Source organism: Tribolium castaneum, chromosome 2 (genome assembly GCF_031307605.1).
Source record: "Tribolium castaneum strain GA2 chromosome 2, icTriCast1.1, whole genome shotgun sequence".
Lineage (NCBI taxonomy): Eukaryota > Metazoa > Arthropoda > Insecta > Coleoptera > Tenebrionidae > Tribolium > Tribolium castaneum.
In genome coordinates, this window is record NC_087395.1 from 26,398,073 (window position 1) to 26,413,276 (window position 15,204).

Sequence of the window (15,204 nt, forward strand, 5' to 3'; positions counted from 1 at the left end):
CGGGTTGTTTTTTCCCTTGAATAAATTACCCGCTTTGCCCCGAGCGGCTTTTTCCAGGTAATTCAAACCGTAATATTGTATTCGTACTTATTTGATTAAGTTTTGAAACTCCTCTCTGATTTTATCTCAATTACAATTAAGATCCTGAAGTTATAAGTTTATACGTCGCAAAGGAGCTTTCAGCCGACTTTTCGAACAAAAGTGGCTTGTTTGGTTTATTACTCAGATTTATTTGTTGGGGAGCATTTTGACTCGAATTTTTCTAATTACTCAGCAACGATAAATCATTCCTTTTTAATTAAGACCACCACGAGTGAATTTATAGTCGGATGGAATCAAAGGTGTGGTGGTTTTTTTCGGTGGCAAAACTTTGTAATTGGATTGAGACAATTCGATAATTAATTCATAAATTTTTTACCACGTGATAAAACCCAGAAAAGGGCGTTTGTGTGAGAAATGGTCGCTCTGTCTCACTCCGCCCCACTTTGAATACTAATACGAGAGGAAATATTTTTTGCTCTCTGTGTTCTTTCCGCTGCTTTCGATGGCATTTGCATTTAATATCAGGCCAGATTTTCCTCCAACTTCTTCGGCGCTGCTTTAATAGTTCGCCTCGAACTTTGCCACATGTGAGATGAGATTGATTTTATTAAAAAAAATTCGGGGGGCGTCTCATCGTCTCGAAACGTTGCCAAAACACCGATTTTATGGCCTGGAAGGATCAATACAACTCTACTCCAGAGAAAAATCGGTAATTGGCCATTGACAAATCCACTCAATGCAAATGCTTCTCACGACCGGAATTATATCCAAAGTCCGGATTTTAGCTTGGGAAAAAACTTGCTGGAAAAATGATTGTTCTTTGGCAAAAATCGCTTCTAAATAGCTGAAGGAGGATTTATCTAGGCTCTCTCTGATTCATAATAGAAAAGAGATTTATGAATACATTCTACGAATAGAACACCAACAGTTTGTAAACGTCAAAGTATCAAGCACAAAGACGCTGAGAACAGATTTATCGAAGACGTGAAGAAATTTAATTCCGCAGCAACGATACAAAGGTTTTTTTTCTCCAAATTGTCCAAAAATGTTCAGAGCTATGCGTGTGATTATCATACTAATACGGAGCTTGTGTGGATACCTGTCGATCTCAATAAATGCAAATCTCGTCCCATTTACAGAATTTATATTCCATCTCGGATTGCACGTAATATGATTATGAAATAAGCTCATGTGACGGGTATTGATCGCCGTGTGTGCGAGAAAAATGATATTTGCGACGATTTTCCAAAATATCGATGATTTGGTCGCTAAAAATACCACTTAAATTAAGCATAACCATAATTTAAGGCGCGTCACGCGATTTGATACTTTCCGACTTATAATCACATTGTCCACTTTCAATACAAACCTCTGAAAAAACGATACTAAACGAAAACACAAGGCCTTTAATTATTCAGGCAATTATATCGATTTAGCGCCGGCAAAAAATCATAGTTGGGAGAAAAATAGTAATAAAATTTGTTGTTGACTCTGCCTGAAACGGAAAGTACATTTTCGAAATACACTCAACAAAGAGCCACTTAACGAAGTAAAGAAAATACGCTGAAAGAATCGGAGGAAATTGAATAAAGTCGGCACCGTGACAGCGTATGAAACCAGCTTTTGAATATTCATATTCCGTTTGAGAAAAAAATAGCTGCACTTATTTCTGCACTGATTTATCATCATCGGTGGGACTTTTTCCGGCTCGTGAAAAATGTCAAAATCCGATGTTATTCGGTTGTACATCTCCATGTCTCCGGCGATGTTGACGTCTGCATAACGAGCGATCGATCCGCGGCTTTTTCGACACGATTCGCCCGAAAATAACACAAAAACACCTTTTGACGACAAATGGATAATTAAAAGCCTGATTGGCACGAGAACAACACGAAATTTGTTGACAAAAAACAACAATTAATTCATGCTCATCGGGCTTTTTGTTGGCCACACGTTAATAATTTACTTGCAAAAATAATCTTAGCCGCAGAATTTACTGGAACAAACTTTGAATTTTTCAAAATTGTATGAATTCCGTCTGTTTATTTTATAATTAGTCTAATTTTATCGAATTGGTGTCAATTGACTTCGTGGAACGTTTTATATACATTTCGCTCAAAAAGCTATAATTTTAGTCGTCAGTTTTGCCAAAATTGTGTTAAAATTTTGCTCCAGTTTGTAGTTCTTTATTGAATATCAGTTGAAACGTGCTGGTGATCCAGCCATCAACTATATCGTCAAAATGTCATCATCCAGGGCCTCAATGCCCAAATTCGCGCGGTATTAAATATGCATGGAGGTGTCCTGCTGACATCATAAACGCTGTCCTGTCCAGGTCATAAATCAATCATCCGTCCCAGCAGTTAAGATAATCAATTAACCTTGATTGCCGTTGTACACCACGGCCGTTTAAGTGTCGTAATGTTCGTCTATTTCCGTTTCCGACAATTAACCACTCCATAACACACACAGGCGTAATTTTCATAAATTAATTCATCGAGCATCCCGTTTAATATTTTTCAAATTTCCACCCTCCAGCTAACTGAATTAGAACTTTGCGAATTTAGATGAGACAACACACGTCAGACACTTAGTTGCTTGCCCCCTCTTTAAATTAGTTCCTACATCGATGTTAATGTTGTGTCAAACCGTAATTGAATTACATTTATTACGCGCCTTTATGCACACTTACTTATACTGTTAGCTGGTGAAAGGATCGATCGAGGAGGAGAGACTGCTGCCTGAAATAATCGAATGTGATGGTGGCAAGAATGGGCTCGTAGATCATACAAAATGCTCGATTTCTTTCGCTTGCGTGCGCTTTTATTCGCTTACGTTTCAACAGGAATATGCCATTCTTTAAGCAAATGTTGCTTAAAACCATCCCGAGAAAAATTACGATGCTCCAGCGGCTAATCGCTCACTCAAAAATTACGCAAAAATTGCTACTATCTGATTCGGATTTTTTATTTTTCAAATTACGCCTAAACTATTTGAATATTTGGCACTTCTTTGGTCTAAGTCTATGTAAAACGATCCGGGCAATCGACTGGCGTCGAAAAAATAGCCAAATTCCTAATAGTTTTTTAGTTATTAATTTTTAAAATTTTACCTATTTTAATTTTAACCGGAGAAGAATAATCTTTTTTGAAAAAGGAAGATAATTAAGAGAGCTTTCCAACGATAAGAAAGTTCATGGGTTATCTCTAATAATTCCGGAGTTATTGTTCGAAAAAAATCTCGCAAAACGTTAGAAAATCTAACTTATTGAGAGGGTTGTAAAGGCATAGAAAAGTCTTTAAAACGTGCTACAGATTATGTTTTCTAAAATTCACCAATAAATCTGCGTTAAGGCGAATGTGAAAAATTGTCGCAATTTCGGAGTTTGAATCAATCCATCAATATAAAAAATTGTGGTTGGAATAAGCGCAGGTGATTATTGTGTCTCGTCGTGGATCGAACGGCTTTCGGTGCTCGATGCCGATAAAGGAGCTCGGCTAATTGTGAAGCCGTGCATGTAAGAGGAGTATTTAGATTGTTTAAATAGTGAACCGGAGTGTCATTAAGTATCCTTTGTATATTAGGATAATTATATTATCTGTTTGAAGCATCCGCCATCCATTAATATGCCATCAAAGCGATATTGAGCACTCTAGAATCGATTCCGACGAAAAATTACGTCGTCTTTGATCTTTTGTTCATCATCACCACTTTCTTAAAGGTGCGAAATAAATATGACAGCTTTCTGTATACTAGTATAAGGTGAACGAAATTAAATAACTTTCCGATAGTCTCTCTCTCGACGTTTGCGGAATTTGAATTTCATCCACAATTGAATCTGGTTCGTCCTGTTTATATTTACGGAGAGTATCATCCACAATTTCGACGTTTTAGTACAGGACGTGACACACATCGGTTTGGGCTCAATAAACCTTTCGAATCTCGGCCTTTTTGTATTCTAACGAGGATAACGCGAGACAAAAGGATACGGAATACGACACGTTTTTATTCCCGCTGACCTGTTTCGACGAAAGCGGCGACAAATTTTACAAAAAACACCAAATCTGCACACGGAATAGTCAGGTCCAGATTGCAGGTGCAAAAAACTCAATAAGAATTTTTTAACTTAAACTAGTATATTCATAAAGGCAAAGAACACGTTTCTCAGCCAGAAACCTAATTATTTCGCATTTTTTTTTCTTGCTCACAATAATATTTTTTCGATCACTAAATTTGATTATTTTATATTACTGGCAAAGTACTTTAATTTAGGTAATATTGCATGAGTTTAAATGCCTTAAAGGATAAAAATAGAGGAAAGCCAAAGTGCAATTATTAGGAAATGGGAGTTATTGGCGCAGTGTCGCGTAAAACTGGCCAAAGTTGCGCGAAACAACAACAAAAACAAAAATTACCAACAGTTGAGTTAAATGGAAAAAAGTTGGAATGACTTGTTTGTTGCAAGTTGACTATTTGACATAAATCTTTGGAGCAAGCTTGTATGGATTGTCGTGCGTTTGTAAATAATGTCTTAGAAACGTTGTAATCGATCGTAGAGTCTCATCTGTGTTATTTTGTGTTTGTATGAGCGCATTAAAGTGTATTTACCGGAATTTTTCACGTAACAATCTAATTAGCGGGGAGAAACGTGCCCGGAAAGGAAAGCCTCGCGATGTTATCACAATATCGTTAGAGATATGGGTCAAGGGCGCGTTTTTCACCGACGCTGGTCAGTGTTTCTTTCAGCTCACGTAACATCTCCAATTCCGGGCGAAATTCCGGAACGCCAACGTTTGCAGAATCACGCCAATGTGTTAACTCAAGTTCGATTTTTCGGATTTTAATTTCAATTGCATGGCGTAAATGTGGCTTGTTGCATGCGAGCAACAACTTCGATTAGCTCTAAATCCGGCTTATTTCTTGGGCTCTGCCAGATCCGGGCCTAATCTACTTGTAAAAAATGCTCAAGTTAAAGATTCGTGTTATTGCCGGGGATTTTTCTTTCCCCTCTGTTTTGTTTAAGAGTCTTTCTGCGTAAAAATTATGATCACTCGGTTGAGACTGAAAGCAATAAAAACGAGTTTAGGCCGTGATTTTGAATACTAAGTGTACCCCGAAGGAATCCGGTGAAAAACCGGCTTGTGGCTGAAGTAATTAAACTAGATAATTAGCAAATGCAAATCTCTTTGCTGTGTTTTGTGTGTGAGTGCCTTTGAAGGGCAGGTGAAGAAAGTTTCACTTTTAGTTGGAAAAAACGCACTGATAAGCCTGGTTTATATGTTGGTCAAAAACCCTTATCAACGCAAAGTTAATTAAACCGAAACAACGAGCGGAATCGGCCGTGAATTATGACACGATCTCGAACCATTCATGTCAGCACTCTGAAACGGCCAAATTAATATTTTTATAATGAAGTGGAAGGATTCCGCAAAAAAACGACAAAATTGCCGTCCTTAAATTCATTGTGTTGCGCCAAAGAATAGACCGATCCTGTGACAGATTTCTCCTTGTTGTTGGAGAATTTAAATCAACATTTTCGGCCACTGTCAAGAAACCGGATCTGGGTTTTTAATGAAAATTATACAGGGCGAGTCCACTAAAAGTACTAATTCATATTTATGCTTGTGTTGTTTTAGAATTTCCCTAAAATAAAATTTATAATAAAATGATTTTTGAAAAAAGGAAAAGGAAATAAATCCATTAGTGCCAAATTTGCAGTTAGTTACAAAATACTAGGAAATTGTTTTAAAAAACAGTGCAACAAATGATGTGTATTTTTATTTTAGAACATTGTTATTTTAGCAATACGTGAGCGTTTGCCAACAGCCCAAGTTTTGTTGCTCCCTCTTGAGCCAAGCAAGTTGTTTTGTAGTAGTTTGTCGTAAAAAAAAGTCGAGTGTCTCATGAAAGGGGTGCGCCAATTCCGGATGCAAATTTCCCCCAAATCAATAACAATCAAATTAGCTTTCCAGCCTAATCCGCAAATTACCAGCTCTACCTACAAAACATAATCAGTGTTTCATAGTAAACGTAATTAATATTTATGGTATTGGATAGATCACGTGACAACATGATTAGTTCACATTGTGTGTGTCGCTTCGTACTCTAATAACTGTTTTCTCTCCGCTTATATTACAATAAGACATCCGAATCGATTTTGTATTTGCATTTCATTAAACGTTTCCAACACTTTATGAACTTTGGATCTCTGGGTTAAGCCAGATATGCGTAAGATGCATTGCTTTAATATCTACCGAACGTTCTCGAACATATTTTCACACGCTATTAGACAACGGGGCACTAAGGGGGCGACCAAGCCAAGCCAACTGCGATAATTCATCGCCGGCAAAAATTACGATTTATTCGAAATGGTGGAGGCGCCGGGCGAAATTATCAACAAATTTTTTAAACTTTTTAGATTGAACTTGCAATAAAAACAATCCGAGGTCGGATCGATAATAACGAAATAAAGTGAATATGGATTTTAGCGTCAGTGTTTCCCTCAAGTCAAGTAATAGACGTGGACGTGTGTTGGCGACCTTTGTCCCATTTTTCCCTTGTCAAATTTTGATTTCGATGTGCATCGAACGCCAGGAACTAATTGAAGGGTCGCGCCGGCTTAACAAAAGACAATCGCCCGGGATAATGACGTTGCTGTCCTGGGCAAAACGGGAGGAGAAAACGGGAACAACCTCCTCGTGTTTCTCCCCTCGTTTAAACAATCCTCAGGTATGCGAGGATCGAGAGCAAAAGGTACGAAATAAAAATTTTCTCCAAATTTAATCTCGACGAGGTATTTTTTATTTCCACGTGACGTACTTTACTAAACAAACACTGAGGGAATCCACGAAACGATTTATTCAAAGCAAATATTCCTCTTCTAGTTTTCTATTTCCAGCAGCGCGAGATTGCTTCCTTCGACTTAATCAGTTCATTTGCGTGATAAATAAAATTTCGATTAATGCAGAGGGGAAAACAGGGGCGCACTCTAAACTTATGCACGAACTCGCTTAAACGTTTCTTTCAACGTATCTCAAAAACTAACAATGGGTTTCTCTATTCAGATTACGCAAAAATTTTCTCTTATTTCATTTAAGACAATGTTTCAAGTTTACCTTAACTCTTATTCATGAAAAATTACAATACTTACTAAGAATTGTTATTAAAGACATAAAATTTACCTCAAAAACTTTTTTTTTCTGTGTTAAAATCAATAGGCTTGAATATACAAAAACTGTTCATTACTGCTACTAAAATAGTTTATTAGTCTTTCAGTTAGTTTTTCCAGCAACTTTTTATAAAAATAAGATGAAAGATCTTCATAATGAATATATCCATGTCAACAAATGAAAAACTGCATTAATTAATGTAACAACGAAATGAAAAAACATGTTGTTTTTATTTTTACTACTTTAGAAATACTGTCTAAATAATTGTATTTCTTTTTTAATAAACTTAAAATTGCACTTTTCATGATTAAATAATAATTACACGGGACTTGTTAACATTAAATAATTACTACATGGCTAATGTTAACAAAAACATTGAGTGTATGACACGTTCCAGCTAGTTAAGATTTATTAAGATTTATGTAGTGACAAGTTTAAAAAAAAATAGCTGGAGCTATAGGTACTTAACTTGAATAACTAGAATTAGTTTAATTGTAATTCAGAGTCTACTTTCCTACGTCTTGTCCAACCCTGACTTAAAATAACTTTTAGTTAACAAGTATCAAGCTTTCAGATTAAGAACTCGAGGGATTGAGGAAAGAGAAGAAAGCTGTTGTTTTCGCAAACCCAAGAAAACTATTAAACTATTAAGGCAGGTATCAGGAAGTTTGTCGTTAGTTACAAAAGTAGTTTTTTTTTTAAATTGGCAAGAAAATAAAGCAAGCAAATCTTTGAGTAATTGTAGATACGCAGATTTGATGTTTCGATTTTGTTAAGTGGTATATTTGAAAAGGATTACCTTTGGAGATTGGACGTCCGCAGGATGCAACGTAAATGCAGCGATTCGCAAAATCCGGTCGGAATCGATGGCAAAATTGCTGGCGGTTTATTGAAAGCTCACAATTAACATACTCGACCGTTCGTTTCCGAATAAACAGCTTATGTGTTTGCAATTCGCAATTGACGTATTGTAAGCAAATTACTTTTCGTGATGATGAATAAGTGAATTATGAATGAAAATCGCCGGTATTGTGGGTAAATTAAAAGAGAGAAAAAGCTTTATAGCCGTAGGAAGAAGCTCGTAAATAACGAAAGCATAAGTTTCAGCTCCTTTCGGTCGTTTCAGTGTTGGTCTTTAAACTGAGATTAATTGCCTGTGGAAATTTGAAACTCGGTAATTGTGTGTAATAGTTGTAACTAGCAAGAGGCGCGCTTTGATCCATTTGCATACACATCATGACAACGGAAACGACCACCATAATTATTATCGCAAAGATAAAAATCGAACCGAAAAAATACTCGTATTGCATCAGCTAGAACGGTTTTATTGAATCAAATACCTCGAGGTTTTCGGACCGACACTTTGAACACATTTTATTGAAGCTTGCTGTAATTGGATTATCGACATACATACTTTCCGACTTTGTGGCCGTCCACTCGAAGACAAATACGCGAAACATCGTTGCCAGAATAAACCTCATTAATCATCGAATTTCGAGTCCTTTTAAATTCACGATTTTCGAAGGACAATGATTGATTGATTCCGTGGCTACGTGAAAATTCCCCTCTGTGGGCACGACTTGTTTCATAAAAATAAAACTCGGATCGGGTAAAATTAGACGCGATTTGGCAACACCACTAAAATTGTTATCGTCGGAATAAACTTCTGGCCGCGTACACGTACACTTTAAATATAAAGAGAATGCAATAAAGGTTAATGGAGGAATTTTTTAAAACATTTTTATTATACGGCTGCGATAAGAATAAACCCGGTAGTAGAAATTATTAGTTGGACGATTTTTCCATTTATTAATAGAAAAATCTGAAATTGTGTCTTTTTTCTCTCCTCTGGTTGTGTGAATTCAGCGAGAAAGTTTGGCGACGCGTCTGGAATACCCAAAGCAGCAATTTTCGGCGCACCTAAATGCAAATCGACTTTCTTAAGCTGGAGGCTGGAAAAATATTTGCACTCGTATTCGCAAAAATATTGCCGTCGGCTGTTCACCGAAGATGTTTTCGCAGGTGGATATTATAGAATAAACAATCGCACTGTTATCGATTCGAGTGCAATTCATTAGGGAAAAATCATCGCACTTAAAGCTCCTCTCCTCGCTTTAATCTCTAAAAAGGCCGTTTCGTTATTATGCTGATTACGTTTGCTGTTTTTACAAAAGAAACGACTGATAAATTAAGTTCCGCGATCGATCTTGAACGAGATTCAATGAAGCCGATGGTCGGCCTAGATTGCCTCTTTGTAGATGTTTACTTAGACCTTAGACCACACTGCCAACTTTGTTAAAGATTCCTCAAAAGTTTACTAAGGCCAGTGCACAATACAGGACCCGGCTTTCGCCCGAATTTATTCATTCTGCCGACACAAGCAACAATTCGAACCCTTAACAGAACGACCCATTATTCTTCACTAGCTGGCACTAGTTCAAAGGCTCTTCCTCAAATTACTTTGCAACATAACTACAAATTTTTTACAATATTCATTCGTCATTTACAACCAGAGTTTTACCCATTAAAGCAAAAATCTGTTACAACTAACTACTCTTAACTAAATTTGTAAATTAAGTAGCCTCAATTGTGTTAGGTGAGCTAGAATTTTCTACGTAACAGACCTAGATTTGGACATTTTTGAATATTATTTTTTATGGTTTTTTACTTGAATAATTTTATACTTGTTCTTCCATCTACAGATTTTCAACTAAAAATAATAGTTAGATCAAATATTTTTTACCACTTTGCATTTGCCGGCGATCTGCCGTAAATTCGGTAGAGTAAGCGTATTATTGCTGATGAGAAGTAACAAAGTTAATTTTCTTTTCCACCTTGTTGAAGAATGGGATGATCAATAAAACCGTCCGCTAGGACGAGACAATCCTATTACACGTGAGTCAGAAGCGGGAGCTTTCTCGGTCCGACATACTTGTCGGGTTTGCGAAGAAAAAAATCGAAAAAAAATCGCAGCTTCTCTCCCTCGAGTTCTTAATCTGAGATCTTGATACGTGTGTTATCGAAGTGTGCGCCACATCACAGATAAAACGTAGATTTTTCCCTTGCTGCGCTTCAAACTTTATTAACTCGAACATTAAGTGAGTTGACAAAAGACTCCACATCGCAAATTCTCCATTTCGAGTGTTTATTCATATTTCTGGAGTGTTGCCTTTGGTAATTCAACGGCGAGATGCGAAATTTATGGACGTTTTTCTCTGTGGGCTGGATTACCCGATTCGGTGCTAATTGAACTCATGTGGAATGTGACGAATGTACACTTGAATAATTTACTACTTGCAAGATCTGCGTATTACGGATTCGGATGGCATACCGCAAGCTGGCATTGATTACTAACGGAAAATAAGCTCCTAAATCAAAATCTTGGCGAAAAGCTTGCACTTTCAAATAAAAAAACGTTTAGTCAAAGAATATTTTGTCTCAACCCCGATAGTGTTTTCAAAAGATATTCAAAATCGGTAAGAGCTAGAAAAAAATTGTAAACATTAAATTTTAACCAAAATTTGACTTTTTTTCATATTATTCTTATTAACAGAGATTAGGGTGTTAAATGTAAACTGATGTGTACAATTTTAAAAAATTGCCATAAACACCTGATTTTCATGTAAAATTTTTTGCTGAATTTGAATCCAAAGATTTCTTTCTTCTGGATAAAATTATAAACTTTATATTTTTTTGCAAAAAATGCGGATTTTTACACAGTTACACAAGCTGAGTTTTGATAAAGAGGGCTAAAAATGATAAGCAATCAAAAAAATAATTAATGTCTCGTCAAAAAAATAGTTTGAAATGGTTTAAAATGTCGTTATTTCGTTCAACTTCGTATTTTTTTTTAAATGTACAGGAAATAAAAATATTTCTTTGATTTTTTTAACGTATTTCAAATTTGATTTAACTTAACATTTTATTGGGACTAATAGAAACCAGAGTATTTATTAAAAGTGACAATCACTCAGTGCAGAATAAATCTCAATTCAAGGCAAGCCAATTTTAATTTCTCCTCCAGTTTAGTTTTTTCATTTGATTGGCCACGTCGGTTCCAAAATTTTTATGCGGAATAGCTTTGAATAAATTTGGCTTCGCATTTTTCCTTCAATTAGGAGAAATCTTTGCATTTGGCGTGATCGGTCGAGCCAAGCAAAAATCCTAGGCTAACCGGGAGAGGGTTAGAAGCGTCGTCGAGCGCCGCGACGCTCAGTAGCACGGCGTCGTCCGAAGTGTTCGCTCACGTCGCGACGCGCCTAAAGCGCTCGTAATTCCAGTGATTTTCATTCAAACCTTATGCTGGCCCACACTGCACCACAAAGGTAAAAATAAAAAAAAACAAAATTATTTTTTTAGGAAGGGCCAAACATAAAACTAATTACGAATTGAGCAAACAATATCTCCTCGGATCAAAACAGTGATTAAGTGATAATAAAGTAATAACGGAAAAATGAGCACGAGTTAAATAACGTTTGCGTAAATAAATAATTAATTTGAAAGCTCGTGGTAAATATTATTGGAGTGTGAGGGTCACGCAAAGTTGGCATTTGACATTAATGTATTGACTTTCAATGGAAGAATTACAAAAAATCGGGGGATAATTATTTGAAATAATGGTGTTACCACCGTTCCGGGATGTTCATTTCAAATAATTAGTTTTGTTTTAAGTGGTTTGACATTTCACGTTTGCACCCCAGCTAACACAATTCCTAACGTAATTAAGCTTCTTTAAAATATTTGCTTTTCTAATCGTTAAACAGCATCTTATGCAAAGTGAGTTAACTCTTGATGCATCTGCAATTCCTTCCCATCTCGAGGTAAATTCCCAACGGTTTGGGCATAAATTCATTCGGTATCATCTCCTTACGATAAAGTTATGGCGTCTTAAAAAGCAAATGGCGCCGATACAACTCTAATTGTAGTTGCAAACGTTCGAACTTTACTGCCATAAATCACACGTGTGTGAGAAGAAGCTCAATTATTCAAAACAAAACTTTCAAATTGATGGATGAATATTGCTACAAATAAAATGCTAGATAAGAAAAAAAGTCGCTCATATGTTGATATCATCGATTCTTTGCGCTTCCTCTAATTCGATTTAGTAAGAAGTGAGCTTTAGGAGTAGGAAAAAATTGAAAGTTACGGCTATTCGACTCGAATATTGATTCGAGAGACTTGATAGCAACAATACTAAAATTTTTTTGCACGAACGATCGACTTGCTAAACTTTCACATCGAGAATTCGAAACTCGTTTTAAAACTTTACTTACGTCTTGATTATCGCCAATCGCAAAGAAGATCAACGCCAACCAATAAAAACCAACTAAGCCGATTGCCAATCATTGCCTAGACTAGTTCCAAACGTTTAACTAGTTTGCTTATTATAGTTAAAACTACTTCAAGCGAATTTGTTTTTCTAAGACCTGCGACTTTGAATTAAGTTGGCAACATTGGATAATGCTGAAGTTACCGCCTGGCTGCATAACGTTTGTCGATTGACAATTTTTATTTGAACTTTTATTTGCAAAAAACTGAGTTTTGAACTGAAAAAGCATATAAAATACCATTTTAGACGCAATTCGGCGCTATTTTGTATAATTTTTGACAAAATCTTGCATAACTTTTAGAAGAAAAAAAAATTTTTGACAAAAACATGCTTTTTTAAATTTATTGAAATAAGAAAACTAGAAAAGTAGGACTTTCACCACTTTAAAGAAGAAAGTTCAAACTTAATCTGTACCAATTTTTTAACTTATTTTTGTTTACTCATGACGGACGGGACAAAAAAAATGTGTGTGAAAATAGCTCTAAAAAATTTATTTAGTTTAATTATTAAAGACTTTAACAATAATAAAATTAGACAGTGGAAATTAAAAAATCTTGGTTTTATTTAACTACGTAAGAAGCAAGAATATTTAATATTTGCGATAACGGACGGGACAGCAAAAGTTATAAAGACAATAAAGTAATATTACTAATCAATTTACTTATCGGTTTCCATTTTCTAAACTTCCAGGAACTAGAAACACATTCTTCTTGATCACCGTGAGCTAAAAAAAGTCGTATCTTTAAAGTTTAAACTTTCTTCCATAAAGTGGTGATAGTCTTACTTATCTAGGATTTTAAGTTACGTAATAAATTATGCAATTTATGCAATGCAATTTTCCGATTTATCAAAATATCATAAATAAATAAGATCTTTTGGCACCTCAGTGATTCGAGCCCAAACCTCCGACCAATAATTCAGTGTTGCCAATAGATCACTTACAGTCTATTTTCCATTATTCATTGTTGCCAACTGGTTGAAAATCACAGTCCACTTGATCGTAATGTAATCGAATGCATAATATTGGAACAAAGTTGAAAATAGTGTAAAGGCGGTATGAAAGCAGTTTATGTTTGTTAAAATCGAATCGATTCAAGGCTACGACAAAACAATAACAGCAGTGGATCGAATTTTCCGTTATTTAAGCGTTTGTGTTGAAACAACAACAGCAAACATATCAAAAGCGAATTTTTCATTCATACAAAATTCATTTCTTTGCCATTTGTTTATATATGCTGTAGCAGTTCGATTGAAAAAGAAAGCTGTCTCCTTTAAACAAACCGCTCGTCTCATTAACAAGTCATTTATAGTCCCTTCTTTCTGGCGTCAGGATTGAAAAGCTCCACTTGACATTTTTTCGTCGCGAGCGATCGATCGCAATTTTTTTCCTCGTGAATCTTAAACAAAAATCGTCCATCAATCTCGGAAAAATTTCATTTTCTTTCTCCCCTCGGATACTCCTTGAAATCTGTCCCTATTCTAATTGCGTCCGTGTTTTCCTAATAGCCTCCGGGACGAATCGATTCGGATGTTATTTCGGTGTCCAGATCAAGTTTCTAATTAAATCACGATACAAAACAGTCACAACTAGATGATAGTGAGTGGCGGGAAAACCCGGAAGTATTTCTTCTTCAACTACAAACGAATCGCCATAAGGCAAAAGCTCCATTAAACATTCTCAAGGGGATGCCATATATCCGATACTTAATCACGAGAACTACAAAAAGCTAAACTACAACACTTGGGGCTCTTTCCCCACTAACTTAACCGGAATAAAGAACTAACCAACTCATTAACGTGCTTTTAATTATTCAATAACTTACAATAATCTACACTAAACTAAGCCATTTCCACAAAGTTTTTACTCAAAACACGACTAAGTTCTTAAGCTAGTATTTTAGCTATCACTAGCTATGAAAATTATAATGTAATTATGAGGTATTGCAAGGCAAAAGTGCTCTGGAAGCTTGATACCTCGCGGCTAATACCTGAAAATACATCTCATCAACCTTTTATTAACTAATACCACCGCCAGTTAACACAATATAACTTGAAGCATTCCAAACTTAATTTAAACGTAAGACTTTGCCTTCTTTCTGTTGACACGAAAATCCGTTATTAAAAAACACTCACATTTTTTGATGTGTTTCAATTGTAAGCTGGTTGCTGTAAATGTTTTTCACTATATGCTGCTCTAATTATGCACTAATCAACCAAACCAACTGAATTATTATATTATTATTTATAAATTATTCGCACTCACATTTCGCTTCAAAATAGTTAATTATCTATTGTTTCAGTAGTGATTTAACATTAAATACAAACATTTTTTTAATAGAACACCCTAAATTTTTTGCATTTGTGAATGATGCTTCTAACAATGATGTTCCTAAGCTAATTGTTACTGATCAATTTAAATTTTTTTGACGAGAACAAGCTTTTTTCAATCATTACATAAAAACCAAGAATCTTAGAAAAGTAGAAATAAAGGAGATGAAATAAGAAGAGTTGAATAAGTTAAAAATTTAAATAAAACACTATTTTTTATTTTGTAATTTGTTATTTGCGTATTTTTGTCAAAAAGATCAAATTCCTTCAAAAAGTAAGCAGATCATTTTCAATTTTATTTAAAGGTCAATAGTGAGGACACTCTGTATAGCTCTC

The 15,204-nt window shown here is 35.4% G+C and overlaps 1 protein-coding gene across 3 annotated transcripts in view; it reads left to right on the forward strand.

The window, feature by feature from the left end:
* Oamb (Octopamine receptor in mushroom bodies) overlaps positions 1-15,204 on the forward strand; it is a 28,581-nt gene that overhangs the window by 1,388 nt on the left and 11,989 nt on the right. The window contains exon 1 of one of the 3 annotated variants that reach the window (NM_001293591.1): positions 6,688-6,771. The exons of 1 other annotated variant lie outside the window; for it this stretch is intronic. In NM_001293591.1, the coding sequence (NP_001280520.1) occupies positions 6,688-6,771 (84 nt within the window). Of the gene's footprint in view, positions 1-6,687; positions 6,772-11,392; positions 11,537-15,204 lie in introns of those variants that run through there. One more of the 3 variants, XM_015983447.2, reaches the window with a different exon arrangement.